Source organism: Mus caroli, unplaced genomic scaffold, assembly GCF_978045245.1.
Source record: "Mus caroli unplaced genomic scaffold, Mus_caroli_1 scaffold_2, whole genome shotgun sequence".
Classification (NCBI taxonomy): Eukaryota; Metazoa; Chordata; class Mammalia; order Rodentia; family Muridae; genus Mus; species Mus caroli.
In genome coordinates this window covers 152,218,696-152,242,060 of record NW_028227257.1, presented here as the reverse complement: position 1 = coordinate 152,242,060, position 23,365 = coordinate 152,218,696, and the positions used below count along the sequence as shown (strand labels likewise).

General features: G+C 50.2%; 1 protein-coding gene across 4 annotated transcripts in view; it reads left to right on the top strand.

Annotated features, from left to right (window-relative positions):
• Positions 1–39: 39 nt before the first annotated feature.
• Positions 40–23,365, top strand: part of Ak8 (adenylate kinase 8) — a 115,639-nt gene continuing 92,313 nt past the window's right edge. For 2 of the 4 annotated variants that reach the window (XM_021155506.3, XM_085830918.1), the window contains exons 1-5: positions 40–490; positions 3,011–3,095; positions 10,205–10,254; positions 12,599–12,712; positions 17,294–17,362. In XM_021155506.3, coding sequence (XP_021011165.1) covers positions 407–490; positions 3,011–3,095; positions 10,205–10,254; positions 12,599–12,712; positions 17,294–17,362 — 402 coding nt within the window. In that variant the 5' untranslated portion in view covers positions 40–406. The remainder of the gene's footprint in view (positions 491–3,010; positions 3,096–10,204; positions 10,255–12,598; positions 12,713–17,293; positions 17,363–23,365) is intronic. The other 2 variants (XM_085830912.1, XM_021155504.3) reach the window with 2 other exon arrangements.

Below are 23,365 nucleotides of genomic sequence, written 5' to 3'. Positions count from 1 at the left end.
CCCCCCCCATATGATTTGGGCTCAAATGACTTTTCCTCCTGTAGAAACCGGTTCCACGTCTGCCCCAGCGTCTTTCGTTTAAAGATGGGGAAACTGAGATCCAGGGAGCAGGGTCAGCTTCCAGCGCCCAGATCCACACAGTTGGCTACACCAGAAGCAGGATTTGTTTCTGTCATTCGACCCCCCCCCCGCCCCCCATTGCTCTGTAGCTCCACAGGCGTTCTGGAGTTTGCGTTGTGGCCGGTCCGTGGCTCCTCTGCCCTGGGGAGGGAGAGCCGACTGCAGATCAGGACCGCGGTGGATGGAACCCGGGACCAGGACTCGCCCCAGCTGAGTCGCTCACCGATGACGCATAGCTTGGCGTCCCAGCAACGCCGTTACTAAGGAGCGGAACGCTGTCGGAAACATGGATGCAACCACAGCCCCTCACCACATTCCCCCGGAAATGCCTCAGTACGGGGAAGACTACCACATTTTCGAGATGATGCAGGTGACCAGGCGCCCGAGGATAGGGAGTACGGCTACCGGGCCGGGCGGGCAGCATGGTCTGGGGGAAAATCCCTTTCCTCAGTTTCCCCACTTGTGAAATGGCGCAGTAGTCTCCAGGGCCTCTTCTGGCATTGTGTGCGAAACCTCAACCGGTTCCCGAGCCCTGAGTCTTACTTAAGCTGGGCCTTGGAAGCCCTAACAAGCTAGGCTCACCCACCTCACTCCAAGACCAGTTAAAGAGATAAGCAACAGAAAAAAAAAAAAAAAAAAAGAAAAAGTCTGAGAAAGATTTATTTCCTGTGACCACAATGGGAGGAGGAACACGTTCAGGAAGTTCAGTGATCTGCTACCCGGGACTAGTTTTGGGGTCCACACAAGTCTAGTGTGATCCCGCACCTTACTGACCCATATCTATCTCCGTTCCACTCCCTCCTGCAAGGTGGTCTGACAAGTTGGAGGAAAACTTCCCAGGAGACCCGCCCCTCTGGCTGGTGCCAGCCTTTTCCTTCTCCTGGCATGAGGTTCCTGGGAAATTCCAGTTCCCAGGACCAAACCGATTGTCTCAGCCGTCAGGCAAAGGACACATGCGTTTTGTCTCATGAGGGTGTCTTTGACCCTTTAGGACAAGTAGGGGATCGTATAAGTTTTAGATGGCATCCCTATCCAGGTGGTCTCCTCATATTTTCTACATAGCCTCTATCCTCAGAATTGGCCTTTGGAAAGCCCTCGTCCCTCATCCCTTATACTAGCTCCCAGCCTGTCCTGGTTCCCAGGCAACTGTGGCCTTCGGCCAAACCATATCCCCATCTATGTTTGCTCCAGTTTTTGACTTGTGCTCTCCAGAGGTGAAAGTGACTTTTAGGGGCTGGACCGATGAGCTGTCTAATACTCAGTGATTCTGGGGGCCGCAGGCAAACTAGAACTCAGTTTCTAGTACCCTATAATGCAAGCCTAGCGCGCGCACACACACACACACACACACACAGAGAGAGAGAGGAACCTGAGTCTACTGAGCAAGCTCCTTTGGAAAGTGTTAATGGAGGGGAGACTGAGAGTGGTCATCCACAAATAAAATAGCAAATCTGGGGGCACGAGAGGGGAGATATATGATCCTGGCCTGCTTTCTTGTTGGATTGGTGGGGCGATAGCCAAGAATACTTTATCTTATTATCATTTATTTTCAAATAATCTTAGACTTGGGAAGTTATAAAAATGGCGTTCACCTCTTGTCTAGCTTGGGCCGTGTATCCTTGGTTTTCTCAAAGCCGTGAAGCAGAAGTGGGTGCAGTGTTTGAGCCTCCACTGCAGGCTTCTCCTGGATCCCTTTCACCTGCTCTTGGGTTTCTGTGGTGGTGTGTACAGCTCTGTGAAGTTTTATCAGATGTCTGTGGCTCTTGTGGGATTCACAGATCCACTGCTGTTCATCCGTGATAACAGATTGTCCTCAGACGTGGCTTCTTTTTGTCTTGTCCTGAGAAGGACTCATGGCCTTATCAGCCTGAAGCATGCAGATATGTTACCTATGTAACCTCTTAGTCAAGAAGTGAACAGCAGCCGGGCGTGGTGGCGCACGCCTTTAATCCCAGCACTCGGGAGGCAGAGGCAGGCGGATTTATGAGTTCAAGGCCAGCCTAGTCTACAAAGTGAGTGCCAGGACAGCCAGGGCTACACAGAAAAACCCTGTCTCGAAAAACCAAACCAAAAAAAAAAAAAAAAAGAAGTGAACAGCAACATCTATCTCTAAGCACAGAGCCAGCCCAGCTGTGCCACTGAACGAATGGTAGGGGGCTGGGGAAGGAGAGCTGAGGCCCCAAGAAGAGGAGGGACTTTCGGATGAGATCTAGAGTCTGAACAGGACTCCCCATTGGTGCCCTTGACTACCCTGCACCTCATTGTCCTCATTGGCCCTTCCTACCTCCCCTGCAGCCCAGCTGCTGTCAGCTCTCCAGTTCCCTGGTGTGCCACTCTGAAAACTGCTTCCTCTGACGTGTTTGCTCAGTTGGTTAAATGGCCAGAATATCCAGGACTATTTAACTGCTTGGTGGATAAGTATTCTGTCCCACTTTGGAGAGACTCAGCCACTAGTGAGGGCTTCGTTTCGTGGCTAGCAACTGCACTGGGTACCTACTGCAATTGTGTAGACAGGGAGGACCGAAAAACCCATGGAGTGTCGAGCAGGAATAGGAGAGGCAGGGAACACAGTACACATGCAGGCCTGTGCAGGAGCAGAGGGCAGCAGGGGTTTACCTGGTGCACTGAGAGCTGATGACCAAGAAGCCAGGTCAAGGAGCAAGAGGCGCTCTAGGCAGAAGACCAGCATTCACTGAGGCGCTGCAACAGGACAGCTGTGCAGGACCTTGGGAAGACTGTGGGGGAAACACAAAGGGAGATGAGGTGGGGACCTGACTGCTTCCTCAGGCTTCTGCTGCCAGTGACACCAGCAGATGTTCCAACAGGTGGTCCCCATGGCAACCAGGGTCCCTGAAGGTGTTAACCTCTTGATATCTGTTTGTGCCCACAGAACATGCTGGAGCAGCTCCTGATCCACCAGCCGGAGGACCCCATCAGCTTCATGATCACTCACCTGCGCAGGAACAATGATAATGGTGAGCACTCGCTCCAGTGTGGAGTAGCTGCCGCCCCCTCCAGCGACCCCAGGCCATCCTGACCGTGGCCCAGAGCCCTCTGTCCTGCCTGTGCCTGAATGGGGATCAGAACAGAACAGGGAGGAGAGGTACTTTGACAAGTTGCAGTAGTTAATTGGAGAATGCCTTCTTTTTCTTTTTGAGCCTAACTAATAAAAATTCTCTTGCCAGGCTATTAAAATGCAAACCCCAGAATGGCCCATGTAATCAATTATTAATGCTTCCGCCTGCCCTCGCTGATGTCGCCTGTTGGGTTTAAACTCTCTGATCACTCCACTTGTCAGGTGAAGTTTGGTTTCTGGTCTACCTAGACAGCGAATACTTGGACTTTTCCAAGGGTCTCATTATCAGCACCTGCTAATGAGTTGCCGAGCTCTCCAAATCTCAACCAAAGGCAGGTGGCTAGACCCCAGGCTCGAGTGCAGAACTGGGAAGAGGAAGCCAAGAGAGGAGTATTCTGCCCCGGTGAACCCCAGAGTGACCTGGTGTCTTGGTTGGTTGGTTTAATTTCTCACTGTTCCATTAGCAGTTCCGAGGGAGCTTTATCTTACCAGTAAAGCTGACTTCAGGGCTTGAGATGCCCCATGGTAAGACTGGGCTGCCTGTGATCAGAAATGATGGTAAATTGTCTAAGAAAAATTAGGTTTGGGTTTAAGCTGGGGGTGGTGGCGCACACTTTTAATCCCAGCACACAAGAGACAGAGGCATGTGGATCCCTGAGTTTGAAGCCAGCCTGGTCTACTTAGTCTACCCAGGACAGCCAGGGCTACACAGAGCAAACTCATTTTGAAAAACCGAAACAAACAAAAAAGTTAGGTTTTAAAAAGGTCGAGAGAGTTGGGCGTGGTGGCGCACACTTTTAATCCCAGCACTCGGGAGGCAGAGGCAGGTAGATTTCTGAGTTGGAGGCCAGCCTGGTCTACAGAGTGAGTTCCAGGACAGCCAGGGCTACACAGAGAAACCCTGTCTCGAAAAAACAAAAAAAAAAAAACCCAGCAGTTAAGAGCACTTGCTTTACAATATGGGGACTCCGGTTCGGATTCTGGCACCCCCATAACAAACTGAGTATCCCACAAATGTCTGTACCTTTCTCTCTGGGGATCCAATGCCCTCTTCTGGCCTTGGCATGAACATGGTCACAGACATCCACCCTGCACAGGTAGAATAAATCTTGTGATGCTTAAGCTAGAATTGTCAACTCGGCCCAGCCCACTGTGGGCAGCACTATTCTCATGTTGTGTGAAACTAAAGAAATCCAACTGAGCGCAAGCAAGCCAGAGCAGGCAAACAGGTTCTCTCTGCTCTTGACTGTGAATGTAATGTGACTGGCTGTGTGAGGTTCCTGCCTTGACTTCCCTTCAGTGCTGAGCTGTAGCCTGGAATTGTAAGCTCTACTAACTATCTAATTAACTAATCTAACTAATTAACTAATCTAACTGTAAGCTCTACTAACTACTAACTACAAGCTGCATTTTTTCATTGTAGTTTATGATTTAGCGACAGACATGAAACTAGAAGAAATCTTTAATATATATATTTTTTATAAAGGTAGAGAGAGCCGCCTCTGTGCTTGCAGATGCAGCCAGCTCACCAGCCTTTCCCACACACCTTGGTGGTAGTCAGAATGAGGATCCTCTTTTATCCCAAGTCCAGCATGTGGACCTCAGCAGGGAGTTCTAAGGGAGCCCCAAGGCTCTTCCAGGGCACAAATGGTTTGAGTCTGGGTACCCCAGCCCTTGGCTGAGATTGGGACTACAGACTGAATGGAAGCTGAGCCGTGACAGGAGGGTTGGGGAATTCTACTTCCTGGAGTTCCATCTGCTTCTTCCAACCTCACCTGTCCTTCCTGGGACAATTCCTTCTGTCTCTTCCCTGGTTGACTGGCTGCTGTGCTGTGCTGGAGGGAGCTTCTGCACTGGCCCTATCTGCTGTTGATATGAATGTCCTGCCTGGGTGAGAGTGCCTCTCAGGTGAAGTGGAAACTTAAGGGTTCTTTGGAGAATCAGATGTGTTGGATGGAGATCAGCAGTTTAGTTTATAGTTTAGCAGGCAGTAGCAGCTCAGTCCACTCGTAAACACCTCACAGATGCACCAGCAGTCCAGTTCAGTAGAGTCTGGTTAGCAGCAGTGGTGACACGACCTAGCAGAGACAGCCAGACCTCAGCCTTTAGCCGAGACAGCAGGAGGGACCCAGAGGGACACCAGGAGACGTTCTAAACTGTGCCTCTCTCAGGAAAGCAAAGATCAGTGAAGACACGAGACCCACAAGTGTTGCACAGCTAGCTGTACCAGCAAGCTGAGCTCTGTCTCCGTCACTCTGTGGAGTCCTATTTATATCCTCCAAACATCAGGTGTCCTCCATATGTCTTGCCTCAGCACATTTATCCAATCAGCCCAAGTCCACAGAGTCCAGACAAATGTAGCTTAACTATGCAATGTAAGGTGGACCAATACCCGTGTGTTGTTAATAAAGATTCCTTCATCACATGCCCTTTCACATGCTTGCTTTAGCAGAACATCCTTTCACCTGTGTCCATTTCAGCTAAACACTCCTTCACGAGTTTGCCCCAGCAAAACACCATCCAACCAACTTTCCAAAGAAAGTTTCCACTTTATTCAGTGTACTTGGGGGGGTATTTATTTTCATTATTTGTGTATGAGTGTTTTGCCTGCATGTATGAGTTTACCATATACATGCAGTACCCACAGAAGTGCACATAGTTGTGAACCACCATGTGGGTCTTGGAAACTGAGCCCAGGTCCTCTCCAATAGCAGCCAGTGCTTTTAGTGTCTGTGCTCTTGCTTCACACCCCCACTATGGGGGGAAACCTTTTGAGGCAATGGCCTAAGCTTCTGTAACCTCGGCCTGAAGTAAGAAGCTGGACCGTGAGGCTGCTTCTGCCTTCTCTTCCTGTCTTAGAACCGCTGTGCTGTTTCAGCTCCGAATTTCAGCATCAAATGCCCTGAAGTAGCTTGCTCCAGTCTCTGCATCTCCATTCTGGGCTGGCCTCAGGGTAATTGATGCCTGCTGGGCAGCCACCTCCTCCCTGTGTGACAGTCTGCTTGTGGCCACCTACTACACATTTCCAGGGCTGGCTGTGACTTTGCAAAGACCCTCTGCTCCAGGCCTGTTTTGGGGACAGGCCAGCCTTCCACCTCATGGGGATAGGTGTCACTTTCCAGCTTGGATGATCTTCAGGTCCCATAACCATGGCTTTAGCGGCTTAATTATATTCTAGTTCTCCATCTTACTCTCAGACCTGGTGAGCATTTTTGGGACATCTGTGTCTGGTTAGGGACACTCACAGACTTTCATCCCCAGAAAAACAGGGATAAGAGGGGGTGGCAGAGGAGGAGCAGGGAGCCACCTTGCTGTTGCAACTTCTGGGGTGTCTCAGATAAGACATGCGATATCAGCTTGAGCCACACCCCTCTGGAGTTTAATGGGGTCCCAAGACATCCAACATGCATTTCCCCCTCTCTGCTGGGCAGCAGTAAGAGTAGCTTGCCTCCTAGGCACCAGAGCTCAGAACATGACTCTCCTGCTTCCAGGCAGTGGAGCAGACTTGGGCACATGTGACACTGGCCAGTGACTGACATGGAGGCAGAAGTCATTGGGCCTGTGAGCGTGCACAGGCGGGAGGGAAGGAGCCCCACACTCGGGCTAGCAGCCCCTTTGCCTCGAGAAAAGCATTTAGTACAAAGTGAGCGTTTATGGTGGCCCTGGGCAATATTAGCACGGGCGGTGGAGGATATAATGGAGCAGTTCGCCTCTTATCAAACGCTTGTCCAGGAAAGCCTTGTATTAGAGTTCTGATACCTGAGGGGTTCCTTGTGAATTTTAAATCATGTTCCTAGTTAAGCCTCAAAAGGCTTCATGGATGGAAAGGTTCTTTGATTTTCTTTGAAGTGGTTGGAGGAATTTGATTACTCTTGGCAGTCAAGCCGCCTTTTATGACACTGTTTATAAATAATTACTCATGAGCTAGGCTGGAGTTTCAAGGTGTTAGATTTTAAGAAACCAAAATTAGTCACATAAGTGGGTACGAGGAGTTGGGAGGGGAGAAGCGCTACGATGCTCCTCTTTAGAGTGGTTCCTCGGGCGTGTACAATTTGGGTGCCACTTACAGGAGCCCGGAAGAGAGAGGAAGAGCTTCCCCCGGGAGCCCCAGCCCAGGGCCTGTACTAAGATAAACACACAGCCAGATGTTATGCCCTGGTTACACCCTCGATGTGAAATGAGTCTCCCTTCTTCCTCAGCACCATGAGCCCTGATGGATTTGGCTGGTGGCATTCCAAAGACTGCGCTAAGGCCTGTGCTCGGAGCAGCGGGTGCCCAGTAGGCTCACGCAGCAGCCCTCCATCCTCCTGGCTTTGTCTGAGCAGGCATTCTCTCTACAGTCTTAGCAACTTTCCCGAGTTCTAGAAGGAGACCTCTCTTTCTGCCTTTGGTTCCTTCCCCTGCTGCTCTCCAAACCCTAGACTGAACTTTGGCTTCAACCTTACCTTCACCTTTCACTGGACCAAGTGTCCACAAACCCACCTCATTTCCACACTTGGGCTGCAGATGTGTCTTTCCTACCTGCTGTGGTGTCTCTCACTAAGGTGGAGGCCCTGGGAGGCCTTGTCCTGGCCTGTGACTAAAGAGTAGGAATGGGCCCCTTGCTTCCAGACCTGAGCCCTGCCCTGACATCTCAGATGCTGGGAAATGTCCCCAGTTCCTGTGACAATCTATGCCAGGTGCTGCCCCTATTTGGCAGAGGCTCTGTGAGGCCTGGTTCCTGGATGGCAGTGGCTGGTGGCAGCCCCAGGGACCACAGAGCATCAAAGACAAAGGCTGTGGTGTCAGTGCCTAGAACAGTTGTGTTCTTTCCCCAAACCATTTTGAAGCCTTGCTTGAGGTGTCCTTCCTGGGAGGTCACCCTGGCATGGCTCCTAGCTGTGTGGGATTCTTTGAGCCTCTTCCCTTTCACTACAGCATGTCTTGACGTGGCTACCTGAGGAGTCTTAGCAGATCCATACAATGCTGACAAGCAAAGGGAACCCTTAGTAGGTGGCAGCAATGGTGACTCTCAGTGGTTACATCCAGAGCTTGGGACAGTCCAGATGGCCAGTGCAGGTGCTGCTGTGTTTGTGACAGTTTTGACCACTGACATGTGGATGAGACTTTGTTCCTGTCCCCAGGGACTGGCCACTTGCTGAGGACAGCCGTGCCTCTTTCTTTCTTTCTTTCTTTCTTTCTTTCTTTCTTTCTTTCTTTCTTTCTTTCTTTCTTTCTTTCTTTCTTTCTTTCTTTTCTTTTTTTCTTTTTTTTTGTTTATTTTGTTTTGTTTGAGACAGGGTTTCTCTGTATAGCCCTGGCTGTCCTGGAACTCACTTTGTAGACCAGGCTGGCCTTGAACTCAGAAGTCCGCCTATCTCTGCCTCCCGAGTGCTGGGATTAAAGGCGTGGGCCACCACCGCCTGGCACCGTGCCTGTTTCTTAGGCCCTGCAATGGAGCTTACGCAGCTGAAGGAAAGCTGCTGCAGTAGCTTGACCAAGCCCTTCACAGTGTGACCAGGATGTCATCTCAAGTAGGAAGAAGCAATGAGACTCTGGTATCTCCTGGGTGCAGAAGACAAGGACATTCTTGTCAGGGACATGACAAGTGAAAAGTATGTTTGGATCATCTGAGAAAACCAGGGCTGCCTTAGGCCTCTCAGCAAAAAGTAGGGGATCATTTGGGACTCTAGAGGGATTCTTTGAGCCCCAGGGCTTTTAGGAAAAGCAGGACCTATCCCAGCCTTTTGGAAGCAATGCTCCTGAGGGGTCCAACGGAACCAAAAGTATCAGGGTAGTTGGGCCAGCAGAGTACTGTGGTGCCCAAGTTATTTGACTCACTGTGCCTAGCCTGCCCACTATGTAGAGACATGTGGAACCTCTGTCATGTTCTCTGGTCCTGTGCCACTGTGAGACTTTCAAAGGTGGGGTCAGGGATGGTGGTGGGAGGGGAGGGCAGGGGAAGGAGTCATCTTACACTCTCTCCCACCTTTTCCTTGGAAGTGAGAAGATACTGGGAATTTGGGCAGAGATCTATTTAAATGTAAGCAGTCTAGAAGGGTGTCCATGTGCTTGGCCACTAAACTACTGGTCTAAAGGATTCTCTCTGGATCCACCTCTGTGTCTGTCCCCAGAGTACACAGTCATCCATGCCTCTCCACCACACGGAGTCCTTCCAGCCCCATGCGCACAGGAGAGCCTCAAGAGCATTGGAATAGACGGTGTTCATGTGCCCTAAGGCTAAGGGGAGTCACTCTGGACAAGTAGGATGGCGGTGACATCAGACACTTCCTTGGCAGTCACATCTGGGCTTATGGTCCACTTGATCTTGCTTGTGCTCACGCCCTGGCCCTTTTCACTGTGGTACAGTTCTCTTGGCAGCAACTACTCCATGGTTTCTGAGATGACCCGCTAGGGCTTCTGCAGAAACCAACACTGTCTCAGAGCCAGGACTTACAGCCACAAAGAAGCTGCCAGGGTTTTTAAAAATTTGCATAGAAATGCCTGCATTCCAAACAAAGACTTGCCCACCTTGGGTTTTATAAATCTGGCCTAGACACCACAGGTTTCTTTCCATTATTTTCTTCTGTAAAATGATGGGGTGGGAGGATACAATTTGCTAAATAAGAAGGCATAAATATATATATATATAAAGCATCAAAGGTCGATTTACATAAAATACAACTTTATTTGAAAGAATGTCCCCAAGACAAAGTCCCTGCTTAAAATGCTTTATGGTATTTGAAAATCCCAATTGTTTTTGATATTCATTAGTTTGGCAAACAAGTTACTGTGTCTGTGTCCCAGCGGAGATAGAAAAATAACCTACCTTGGTGATCGCTTACCTCTCTAAACACGGAGGATGCGTTTGGGGCTCGAGCATCTCCCAGCCTCAGTGTTATGAATGGCCATGTCACTGGCAGAGATGAAATCTGGGGAGGGAAGAAAGAAATAGACCCAGAGCAGCACGGGCGTGGGAGGCCACTTTGTCATGCCCAGAGCTGACATTCAAATCTTTTTCTTCCACAGTGCCGAAGGTTGTGATATTAGGTCCGCCCGCCTCAGGGAAAACCACCATCGTAAGTGCATTATATTAAATGTCGTTGTAGAACGTGTCGTTCATGCTCCAGTGAACAGGAGGCTGTGCACCGGCGACTTGTCCGCGTGCCTGCCCTTTTCCTCCTGCCCGCTTTCTCGTTACAGATGGCAGCACATGTTTATAGTTAGGGTTTTAGTTAGGTGTCTTAGTTAGGGATTCATTGCTGTGAAGAGAGACGCCAGGACCACAGCAACTCTTCTGTTTTTGTTTTTGTTTTGTTTTTCTTTTTGTTTTTGTTTGTTTTTCGAGACAGGGTTTCTCTGTATAGCCCTGGCTGTCCTGGAACTCACTCTGTAGACCAGGCTGGCCTCGAACTCAGAAATCCACCTGCCTCTGACTCCCAAGTGCTGGGATTAAAGGCGTGCGCCCCCAAGCCCCCACAGCAACTCTTCTAAGGAAAACATATAACTAGGGCTGGCTTACAGGTCAGAAGTTTAGTCCATTACCACCATGGTGCATAGCAGTGTGCAGGCAGCCATGACGCTGGAGAGGTAGCTGAGAGAGAGAGAGATCAGCAGGCAGCAGGGAGAGAGAGTGGAGCCATGGAGCCTGAGCCTCAAAGCCTACCCTCCAGTGACACCCTTACTTCAACAGGGTCACACCTCCTAATAGTGCAGCTCCCTGTGAGCCTGTGGGGGGTATTTTCATTCAAACCACCACGGATGAGAACTCCTGGGCCTTCCCTCAGCTGTAGCGGTAAAATGCATTTCTCTGTCAAGCAGCCTGCATCCCTTAGAGGCTTGGGTTATGGAGTCTTAGTGCTGACTGACCTCAGGCTGTCCCCAAGCTCAGAGCATTCCTCCCCCAGCCTCTCAGTAGCTCTGATTACAGGCCTGTACCACTGTGTCCAACTGCAGGCCCAGGTTTTCTTTTTCTAATTTTTATTACATTCTGTTTATTTCACATGTGTTTATGTGTATACATGCATGTTGGTGGTTGGGGGACCATACATGGGCTATTGTTTACATACTGAGGTCAGAATTAACTGCTAGGATTTGATGTTCTCTCTATTATATGAGTGTCTGGGATGAAACTCGTCATCAGGATTAGCATCAGGCACCCCAGCCCACCAAGCCAGCCCCTAGTTGTAGTTTTTAAATGCCACGGATGGATTAGATTATGATAATCAGAGCTGGGACTCTTTTACCTTCTAAACTCATGTCACTGAGGGGTTGGGCTGTCCCTTGCTGAGCTAGCACTTCACCTCAGAGGGAACAGGAGTTGGTGGTTCTTGCATGAATGCCCAGCACATGCTGCACTATGAGGTCAGCACAGCTGTCGGCATCTGTCTGTGTGTTAGTTTGTCCTGTGTCTCCGTTTGTAGCTTTTCTGTTTAGTCTCCTCCCCCTAGACCGCCCTGGCCAGGAAGGACTGCACTTAGATACCTGCTGGGCTCTCACTGAGCTGAGTTCTCAGCAGGAATGGGGCACCCTGGACTGAGCATCTCCTTTAGGTAAAGGGCTCCTCTCTGATCACTGGGAGGGAGTTGCTGGACAGAGCAGGTGTGGAACACAGAGGCCAGCCTCCATCTCTCCCTTGTGGTCCACAGAGCTCAGAAAGACAGCCACTTGGCCCATGGGTGGACGGCCACCCAGAGCCAAAATGGTGGGCAAGACAGGCAGACAGTGCAGATGAAAGAGAGGCTGGGGAGCACCTTTTATGTCCACCTCCTGGGGCCTCTCCAGTTACCCACAAATGACTCCATTTTCTGGGACCAGCCTCCTCTTCTTTATCCAAGTTCTTGTACATGCCAGGCAAGTCTTCCACTGCTAAGCTAAGGTCCCTTCTCCAGCTCCTCAGCCATCTTTTTTCTAGTAGAATGTGGAAGGATTTGGCAGATTAAATTTTACTGTGGTTTGTTTTGTTTGTTTTTAGAGAGGGTCCCTTTATTTGATCAGGCTGACCTCCACATTTCTCCTGCCTCAGCTTTCTGAATGCTACAGTACAGCCATGTACGACCATCCCCAGCTTTGAGTGTGTGTGTGTGTATGTGTGTGCGCGTGAGCACACGCAAGTAGACCAGAAGACAATCCTTGAGCATTGTAATACCATCTCCCTCCTTTGAGACAGGGTCTCTCGCTGACCCCGGAACTCATTACTAGGTTAGACTGCCCGGCCAGGGATCCTGCCTCCACCTTCACAGCATTGGCATTGCAAGTGCCACCAAACCAGGAGTTGTGACATGGGTTTTGGGGGTTCCATTCAAGTCTCTCTCCTTGTGAGGAGAACACTTTATGGACTGAGCTATGTCCCCAGCCACCAGAGTTGTAGACCTGAGGAGTGTGTTGTGACCACTCTCATTCCTGCCTCATCCCCTCTTTCAGGCCATGTGGCTCTGCAAACATCTAAACAGCAACCTCATCACCAAGGAGAGCTTGCTAGAAAGGGAGTTTTCCCGGCTGTCTCTGGAAGCCAAGAATTACTACCAGGTTTACAAGGTAAGGCTGGCCCTGGACCAAGGGGCAAGGACAGGGGACAAGGCAGCAGTGGCTTTACATCTCCACTTCCTGCGTGCTTGGCTAGCTTCCATTTTCTTTTTTACATTTATTTTTATAAGATTTCTCTTATCTCTGCGTGTGTGTGTGTGTGTGTGTGTGTGTGTGCGCGCGCGCACGTGTATACATGATGGTGCACATGCATGTGTATGGAGGGCCAGAGGTTGATAGGTTGATAGTGAATTATTTTCTTGATCATTCTCCAACATGTGTTTGGTTTTTGGTTTTGGTTTTGTTTGAGTCAGATCTCTCACTGAACCTGCAGCCCACCTATTAGACCGGGCCGTTCAGTTAGGGGTCCAGGTCTCTGCCTATTTTACATCCTTGTCTTGTGTTTCAGGACACTGTTCAGTCAAAGAGAACTGCAAAGACTTTTTTCCCCCCAAAATTCCCTTTGGAGCAAGGAGTGAGGATGTGTCTTTTGGCATTCTCTGAGGTTCAGGTTCCCTCCTCCTCCTGTGGGACCCTCGGGGTTTGTTGATAGTGAAGTGTCCCCTCAGCCCCACCACCTCAGAGCCTATAGGCAGAGCCCATTCATTTGTCTAGTGCCCTGGCCACAGTCAAGGCCTCTTGGCCCTTCTAGTGCTTAGCCTCCGAACCACAGGAGCCAGATCCATCAGTCCCCAGCCTCAGCCAGCAGTGTGCTCACTCATGAGACAGAAACACAAGCCTGCCTGATCTTCCAACCGAACCATGAACTTGAGTCACCATCCATGACAAAGGATGCCTTTTTGCCAAAACTGAAAACTAAAGTGAACGCAGCAGATGGGAGCAGCGGTCAGACCCGATGGTCAATGCCCTGACCCCACCACTTGCTGAGCCACACGCACAGGCTGCAAGGGCTGTGAGCTGAGGGCAAGGCTGTGGTACTGCCGGGCATGGAAGAGCCTGGGATCAAAGTTCCAGAACACCCCAAGGGGCAAGACTGCCCCCCCAAAACACTGAGGACACGTGGCACAGCTTTTGGTTTATGCTGAACTTTATACTATAAAATATAACAAAGACACGCAGGAGTCATGAGAACCCTGTGGGCCAGGCCCTAGCTTCAGCTGCTCCTGGGTCGGGCCCCAGAGCTTCTAGGATTGAATTCTCAACAGGAAGTATGCAACCCAGGCGAACTCCCTCCCCTAGGGCTCCCAGCTTCACTGGGAAACCATCTGTGGTTTGCCGCTTTCATTTAGAGCCAGTCTTCAGGAGCAGGAGCAGGAGCAGGAGCAGGCCATAACATGGGAATAGAGATGAGAGCCCAGCGCAGCACAACCCAATATAACTCCCCTCTGTCGCTGCAGTTGATTGTGTCCCAGTTGCTGTGTCCCCTGCTGGGCAGGGGAGGGGGCACAATCACATGTTGCATTGGTCCAGAGCTTAGAAGGCTGGGCTCAAGGAGGCCTTCCTCACGCTGGGCTTTTCCAAATGCAGTTCCCTACACGGTTTACCAAGTATTTTCCCCACGCCCCTGTATCCTGACGGCTGTGGAGCTGAGCATGACCTTCATCTAGGATGTTCTGACCTCCGAGTGCTAGAACAGTAGGCACAGGCCGTCAGGCTCCGCTTTGTCTCTACAGATCTCACATCTGGGGGATACAGCCTGCCCGCTGCTGGCTTCTGAGCTAGCTTGGTAGCCTCCCCCTAGAACCCAGGGCCCAGCACTTCCCGTCTGTCCCTGGGTATCAATGGCTGAAATCTGCCCCTCTCATTCCATTCCCTCCTTCGTCTTGTCCCCTGTCCCCAACCATTGCCTCTTCCTCCAAAATCTAGAAGTGCTTCCTACCATTCCTTAACCTCCTGCTAACTTGCCGCTGCTGAGCTTTGCAAAAGAGTCTGGAAAATATGTTCTTTCAAAAAACAAAACAAAACAAAACAACAGCAAAGACCCTTTTACTTTTAAATTATACTCACACATGTGTGCACTTGCATGTGCTCAGGCATCAAGGCACGTGTGGCGGTCAGAGAACAGTTATTGGAAGTGTACACTCTCTTTCCACCCAAGAACTGAGCTCTGGGCATCAGGGTTGGCAGCACGTGCCTTTACCAACTCAGCTGCCTCTCTGGACCTGAGAAAGGTTCGTAACCATTCTGACAGAGCTGCTGTCTGTGTGGAAAGCAGACCAGGGGCTCTCAGTTCCTCCCTTTCTGCAGTACTACTGGAGTCTATACTGTGCACTAAAGTGCCCACCTAGGTGACCCAGGGACATTAGGGTCACTGAGAATGGAGCTTGCTGGTGACCATTTTGAGTTTGTACCAATTCTGTGTGAAATAAGGTCCAATTCTTGAAGATAAGTAGTCCTGGAGGCAGAACCAGGCCCATCCCATACACCTGGTACCCCCAGGCAGCCAATAAGCATGCCCCTCCAGAAGGCATACTGGAGTGTCAAGCCAGCCGCCCCACCACTGGGCCCCAGAAGCAGCTACAAGCAACACTGGATGCTGCCAGAGAGAAAAGGAAACGGGGAGCTGGCTGAAGTAGATGTAGTCAGAGCTGTCCCTAAGAGGCCAAGGAAGCAGACTGCCCAAGGTGAGGCTAGGCACTCACACCTGTGCTGGGAGGGGCCACCCTGGGCTCTCTTCTTGTCTATGCCTCTCCCCCCTAAGGCCAGGCCTGGGGGCTGGAGGGTGGGGATGCACCCTCGGGTTCTGGAAAGAGGCAACCTGACTCCTGCATAGACAGTTTGGCAGGGCCTCAAGAAGCAGCCCAGAAGCCCTTGTGATATGACACATCAAAGCTGCCATCCAGACAGCACAGTGGCAGGGAACAGCGGCAGGGGGCACTTGGGATGGGCGCTGCTCAAAGCCACTACCAAGCCCCACGCTGGGAAGGCTTCCCGAGGAGGCATGTACCCCACCCTGGCCTGCTGCCTTTCAGCCTCCTACTTTGACTGCTTGCATTCCCTGCGTTTGAGCAGGTGCCTCCTGCATTCCTATACCTATGTGAATACTGCTTCGGTGGATGGCAGGAGGGAAGGAGGGGGACACTGGGAACTGCTCTGGCTGGGAAGAGCCTGGAAGAGACTGAGAAGAGAAGGTACTACCTACCCAGTGCTACCTACCCACTCCTGCTACATTGCCAATATAGGGAGCTCCGTTGGATACCTGGGAGGAAGTGGGCATCAGCAAAAGGGCTGATAGCCAGTGGCTCCCCACCTGGCGGACCCTTTGACTCTGAGGTCACCTTAGGCCAGAGGTTCTTGTGAGGCCCCACTCTAGGAGAAATGACATCACTTGGAGACATGTTAGAGAAGCAGATTCTCAAGTTCAGAACTTCCTGGCTGGGTTCCTGGAAAACCAGTGGCAGGGCTGAATGTGGCGCAGTCGACTTGCCTAGCGTGCATCAGGCCCTCAGTAAGCCGAGAAGGGTGACACTTGCCTGTAATCTCAGCACATGGAAAATAGAGGCAGAAGGATCAGTTGTTCAAGGTCATCCTTGGCTACATAGGAGTTGGAAGGGAGCTTGGGCAACATAAAACCTTGTCTCAAAAGAGCAGAGGCAAACAGTGGCACATACCTTTAGTCCCAGCACTCAAGAGAGAAGACCTCAGAGTTTGCCAGCCTGGTCTACAGAGCAAGTTCCAGGGCAACCAGGTATACACAGAAAAACTCTATCTTAAACCAAAACCAAACCAAACCAAACAAACCAAAAATGCAGAGGCTGTGGGAGGAGCCCTGGGCAGCTGAATAAGTAGGTAAAGAGCTTGCTGTGCAAGCATGAAGACCTGAGTTCAGGCCTCAGCACCCATGTAGAAAAGTCAGGCATGTGGCACTCTTACTTGTAATCCCAGCACCGGAGAAGACAGAGACACAAAGGGTCCCAGGGCTTGCTAGCCCGCCAGCCTAACCTACCCAGAATGTTCTAGGCCAGTGAGAGACTCCATCTCAAAAAGCAGAGTAGGTGGCACCTGACATGGAGGTGCCCACTGTGGTGGTTAGGACTCTGGGACTCAGACGTGTCGCCGATTCATAAGAGCCAGGCTTCCAGAAACATGACCTTGACAGTATTTTGATGCCTGGGCAGGGTGGACATTCCCACCCAGCTCTCTGGGGTGAGAACTTGCCCATTATTGTGGTGTAAACATTACCATGAAAGCAAGCTTTTGGTCAGCATGGTGAAGTCACTGAGTGTGCAGTTAGAGAGAGGTACACATACACTTCTGAGCCTTAGCCAATAGCTCCTACTCCTATCTTGTGTGGGGTCCAAAGGCCAAAGACCCAGTTCTTTTCCTTGAGAAACGCCACCACTACTGGGGATGACAGACACACCCTTGAACAGCTTGTGGAATGGAAACTTGAGTATCCTGCACTCCTGGGCATCCGCAGTGTGAAGTGTACTTAGGAGGCAGAGGGACTTGGAGGAATGGGGAAGCCTGCTGCTTAGAGGTAGGCATGGCATTGGGTGGTAAAAAAGACAGAGGATGTGGAAGGGCTGATGTGGGCACACCATTGACAGGGAGAATGCTTAAGGGCCCACGTCTGCCCGTCTGAGCTCCAGGCTGGGGCCGGGGCTCTCACACCACGTGCCTTTCTTTCAGAAGATTCCCAATTCGATTCTTGTCGGTCTTGTCCAGGAGCGTCTGAATGAAGACGACTGCCTCAGAAAGGTAAGGCTGTCTGGCCCTGCGTGGCACAATGCTGCCCAGCTGGGGTGCTTCCAGGCTAAGAGGGGAGGGGTGTGTCCATCTTCAAGGGTGGCTATCAGAGGCTACAGAGAAGGTAAAGCTCTGAACTAGAAGCTCCACAAAGGTCAGTCTGTGGTCATGGGTTTCAGGGTAACTGTGGGAGTTGACAAGTATGTTGGGGTGCCTATAGGGACAACTAACCCAATCTGAAGCCAACGTGTGTGGGTACCAGCTAGCAACACTGAAGTGACCAAGGTCTTTAGCTTTTATTTGTTTTTAAGATTTATTTATTTTTAGTTTATGTGTCAAGAGTGTTTCCCCTTCATTTTGTATGTATGTGTGTGCACTGTGTGTGTGGAATGCTTATGGATGCCAGAAGAGGGCATCGGGTCCCCTGGAATTGGAGTCACAGACAGTTGTTGAGTTGGATGCTGGAAATTAACTTCTGGTCCTTTGGAAGAGCAGCCAGGGCTTTTACCCATGGAGCCATGGCTCCAGCCCCAGCTTTTATCCTTTAAACCATTCCTGCACAGTTTCAGAAAATCCGGTCCAGTGTTTGGGAGCTGGCCACAAGTAAGCAGAGTCACATTAAAAGAAATCAGAGGAAACTTGGGACAGAAGCGTGTGTTGGATGACATTTGTGCAGGTAGCTCCTGCCCCACAAGGCAGGGGGCAAGGGTTTCATGCTAAGGAACACAGAGCTGGGTCACCGTGTGCCTGGCCTTTCCAGTGTGAGCTGAGAAGCAAGGCCAGGGCCAGGAGCATGCAGCACATGTGATGACTATCTAGTGACCCTGTTCTCTGGGGTGCGGCAAGCACATTGGGATGACTTGGTGGCAGCGTGGCAGTTACAACCAAGGTGCCATACTCACATCAAGCTGACCTCACACAGCACATTCTTTCTCCTCTCCTTCTGGTGCTCTAGTAGCGTGCGTGTTGTCTTCTAGGACCCCAGGGCTCTGGTCCGTTTATTTTCTGTTTTTCAGATGGGATAACTTACAGCGAGCTTTGTCAGTTCCTTAATTCTTCCTGTCCCATCTTCCTCCCACCGCTGAGGTTTTTATTTGGGTTATAGTTTTCCTCGGTCCCTAAGGTCTAGATGGTTTTTTCCTCGGTCCCTAAGGTCTCGATGGTTCTTTCTGCCTCCTGTTTCATTGCCAAGACACTGTATCTTTCCGTATTTTCTAGATTGGCTTAGAAAAAAAAAATTTAGCTGCCTGGCGGTGGTGGCGCACACATTTAATCCCTGGGAGGCAGAGGGAGAAGGATAGGATCTAAGTTCAAGGCCAGCCTGATCTATAGAGTGATTTCCAGGACAGCCAAAGCTATACAGAGAAACCATGTCTTGAAAAACAAAAACAAAAACAAAAACAAAAACAAAAACAAAACAACAAAATGTAGCTGCTGCAGAGTGTTTGTTTTGTGAATGATTTCGGTCTCTGAGCCACACCCTTGCTGATAATGGTTTTTCCCTCCACATAAGTCAGTATTGGCCTTGATCTCCGTGGGCTGAGTGGGTTTTATCCTGGATGCTTTTCACATCATGAGACTCTGGGTCCTGTCCTCTGGGGAATGTTGACTTTTTGTCTTGGAAGGTAATGGACTCATTTGGGTTCTGTCTAACGTAGTCTCAGGCTGCTCTGGGATTTGGTTTTGACGAGGACCTGGCTTTGTGAGGACTGTAGGGTCATGCCATCCCTTGCTGCCTCTGTACCACCCAGGAGCCTTGGGTGAGATAGAAGCCTTCATTTCTCAGCACATTTCCTTGGGATACAGTGTTGGGGAAGACACTGTGGCAGGGTGGTGAGGCAATCAGCCACGTTGTGTTTATAGACAGGAAGCAGAGATGGCTGTTTGTGCTCACTCAGAATTCAGCCCATGGAATGACACCACTCGTGTTCAGGGTGGGTTTTCTCTGCTCAGTTAAGCCTTTAGAAATGCTCTCCTGGACACCCCGGGATGGGATTCCACAGTGGTTCTGAATCCAGTGAGGCTGGCAATGCAGGCTAAGCATCATTCCTCCCTCCCTCCCTCCCTCCCTCCCTCCCTCCCTCCCTCCCTCCCTCCCTTACTTCCTTCCTTCTTCCCTCCCTCTCTCTTCTTTCCTTCTTTCCTTCCTTCCTTCCTTCCTTCCTTCCTTCCTTCCTTCCTTTCTTTCTTTCTTTCTTTCTTTCTTTCTTTCTTTCTTTCTTTCTTTCTTTCTTATAGTGTAGAATCAAGTTTATTTAGGGTATGGGAAGGGGAGTTGAGAAGGGAGTAGAGGCAGAGAAAGACAGAGGAAGAGAGAAAGTGAAGAGAGGCCTACCAGGAACAGGTGGAGGGAGGGGAGGAGGGGGAATGGGAGAGAGGGAGAACGGGGTTAGGAGACCATCAATTCTTAAAAGAAAGAAAAAAAGAAAGGAAGGAAGAAAGAAAGATAGAAAAGAAAGAAAGAGAAAGAGCAAAATAAACCTCATGCTAAAGAGCCTTAGACATTCCCACAGTAGAAAAAAAAAAGAAAAGAAAAGAAAGAAAAAGAAAAGAAAAAGAAAAAAAGAGAAACCAAACTCTTGGGCCTCATTCCTAGGCCCCTTCTCTGGTCACTTCCTGTTCCGGAGCTGCCTTCCTAGGCCCCTTCCCTGGCTGCTTCCTGTTGTACTCCTCAGAATTTTACTTCTGGGACTCTCCCTCATGCTTCTTGCAGACCACCACCATACCAGGATCACATACTAGGGTAATAGAGGAAGAGAGGGTTAGCAGGACATGTGCTCCTGTTTCTTGGGACCTTGTCCCTGAGCAAGAACTCATTCTGTAGACCAGATGAGCCTTGACCTCAGAGAGATCCACTTGCCTCTGCTTCCTAGAGCCTGGGCTCTTCTGACAAGCTTTGCCGTGATGAGATTGGCTGGGCTTGCTGGCTCTATGTCTGTGTGACAGGTATTCAGCTCTGATGTAATGGAAAAGCAGCTACATACAGGTGTCTGGAAGGGCACACTGCAGCCCAGTGAAACTTTACAAAAGCATCTAGGATTTACCTGGTGCATATACTGGTCTGTGTTGCTGAGGGGCCTGGCAGTCATGGCAGAGAGGACATGTCTATGGGGGTGCCCTGTGGGCTTCCTTGCCATCCTTCAGCCATAACAGCAGGGAAGCACAGAAGGTGGGAGGGAGGCAAGGAGGTGAAGAGAGGAGGAAAGAGGAAGCTCTCCTTAGTGTCATGGAACAGGACAAACTGCATAGTGTGGGAACCGAGTGGGGCATCTGGAGCCAGCTGAGCAGCTCTGAGAGTCACTGGCCTCTCAAGCCTCAGAGTAGACAAAACAGTACTGACTGATGAGAGTGCATTGATTGATTGATCTATTCTCATGCCACTGCATCCCAGGGACAGTGTTTCTGGTGTGGAAGCCTAGCCTGCAGTGCAGAGTCTCAAGTGCCTCAGGTTGAGTTAGTGTGGTCTTGTGTGTCCTGGCAGCAAGACACATTTGCGTGAACTCAGCGGCCTGTCTGTTTTATGTTAACACATTAGAAATGCAATAGGAAGGGCTAGAGACGACAAAACAATGAAGAATGCTTGCAGCTCTGCAGAGCACCAGAGTTTGGTTCCCAGCAATCAGGTAGCTCACTACTGCCCATAGGTCCAGCTCCAGGGGATCAAATCCCTTCTTCTGGCCTCCTTGGGTAGTTGCATGCATATCTGCATACATACATGCATACATATACATGTACATATAAATTAATAAACCTTTAAAACTGAAACATGGTTTTGGGGGAACTGGTTCTTCTGTGATTTCAGTTGTGTGTCTCAAGCTTGCCCTCCAAGATACAGAAGAGTCACGTAGCTCACCCTGGCACTACGTCTCTGATCCTTGTGCCCACATGTCCTAAGTGCTGAGGTTAGAGACATGGACCATGGCACCTGGTCTGTGCAGAGCAGGGAATGGTGAGCCCAGGACTTGGCATATGGCAGGCACTCTCTCTTCTACCTGAGCTGCATCCGCAGCCCAATGAAGTCTAATGTCCAGCAGCCCTTCTAGAGCCTATTTACAAGCGTGGTCTAAGCCTCCTTTCACAGGAAACCTGCAGTGTAGACCATGTTGAAAGTCAGGCTTCCAGAGTCCTTGCCAAGAGTTCCCTCTGCCATCAGAATGATGACATTTCCTGTTATCGATCTTATTCCGTGTGATTACACTGTGTTGTGATTGACACTGTTGACCACACAGATATTTATAATACTTATTGCCATGGTGACTGATGACAGGAACAGCTTTAGCTGCTTTGTCTCATGGCAGGCTCATTTGTGCTATTTAGAAAACCCGTGACCTATTGGTGGCCACCTGATCAGGCTCACAGCACATGGGGCCAGGCTGAGGGCTCCATCTCTATCTCTTCAAGCGGTTGCAGTTTTCCTCTGTGTGTGTGTGCACACGCGCGTGTGCTCTCCCGAGTGCGCACATGCAGGTGATTGTGCCTGTGTCACCCTAGATTGTGCCTGTGTGTGTAGGCCTGAGTTTGACATCAGTGTCGTACTGGGGAGGGATCTCCTGTCATGGTTGGGATGTCTCCTGAGTCTTGGCCATCGTTTTGTCTGTGCTTCATGCCTCCCACTTCCCCACCTGTCCAACGATGGCACTGGCCTTGAAGACAGTGGTGTCTGCATCTCTGACCTACATGTCTGTGACTGTGGTTGTGCCCCAGCCGTTGTTACCTACAGAGGGAAGAACCACCTCTTTTAATTTGTTTTAAGATTTCTTTTAACCTTCAAGGGGCATCCGGAGCTGTTTTTCATCTCTTCCCGACGGAGACAGATTTCCAGGGTGAGGCAAGGCTTCTAATTATGAGCTTTGGTTGTTCAAAAGCAAAACAAACCCTCACCCAAAACAAGCAGGCTCTCTTGCTTTTTCGGGAGAAAAATGACACATATGCATATTCATTTATATGGTAATTATTATTATTTAGCTACACAGGGACTAGAATTGGTAATTGAGAGCACAAAAAGATCTCAGGAAGAGCGTGCGTTCGGGGAAGCGTAACCCATCAGGAGTCTGTAGTTAATGCCCTGTTTCTTTTCTTTCCTCTGCTTTTTTCTTCTTTTGCAATCTCTTTGAAGAATTTTATTTGAAGTGACCATCAAATGCATTAGAGAAAGAGAAATTAGCAATTTGTTTGAAAACTATGAAAAGGTAGCAGCTCAACCTGCCAGAGACATAAGAGGTACCCCTTAGGGACAGTCGTGTCCCGGAGGTCAGAGTGCCCACACCACTTCTTGAGGAAGGGATGAGCTTGAGAAGTCTGCAGAAAGGAAGGCTCAGAAGCAGAGATGCTGGGTGCCCCAGGCCCACATGTGGCTGTTCTGTTGGATATGGTGATTGGCACTCTCTTTCCTGGTCCAGGCTTCTTCCCATGGCTTCCTTCATGTGGCTTCCCAGCATGAAGGAGGCTCTGGGTTCAATTCCCAGCACTGCATCAAAAACCTGATGTGGCAGAAAGAAAAAAAAAGGGAATATATTTTTGGCCACAGAACATCCATTCAAATAGTTCAGAGCTCAGAGCATACTGGAGACCCTGCTCCTGGTCACCCTAAGCCGCCACCACCACCACCACCACCACCACATGATTCCTCCCCTCAGGACATCGGTGGGGAAACCTGCCTTGGAAGCTCACCCTTCAGAAAATGCTGTTATACACGGAGGGAACAGCTGTTTCTTTAAAACAAATAGGAATCTGGACATGGCACACATCTGTAACCCCAGCTGGTGGGATAGAGACAGACAGATCCCTGGCACTTACTTATTAGCCCAAGAGTCTAGCAGAATCACCCTTCATATGCACACATGCACATGTGCAGCCTCCACATGCACACAGACATCTGTGCGCTTATACTTTTCCAGGCAGTGTCCTTAGAGTCCCCCAGCCCTCCTTGGCAGGGCTGCCTGCTGCCAAGTTCTGCTCTTGGTTTCCTACTTCCTGGTGCCCACATCTGTGTGGTTCCCTCCTCTGGAGCAGGTA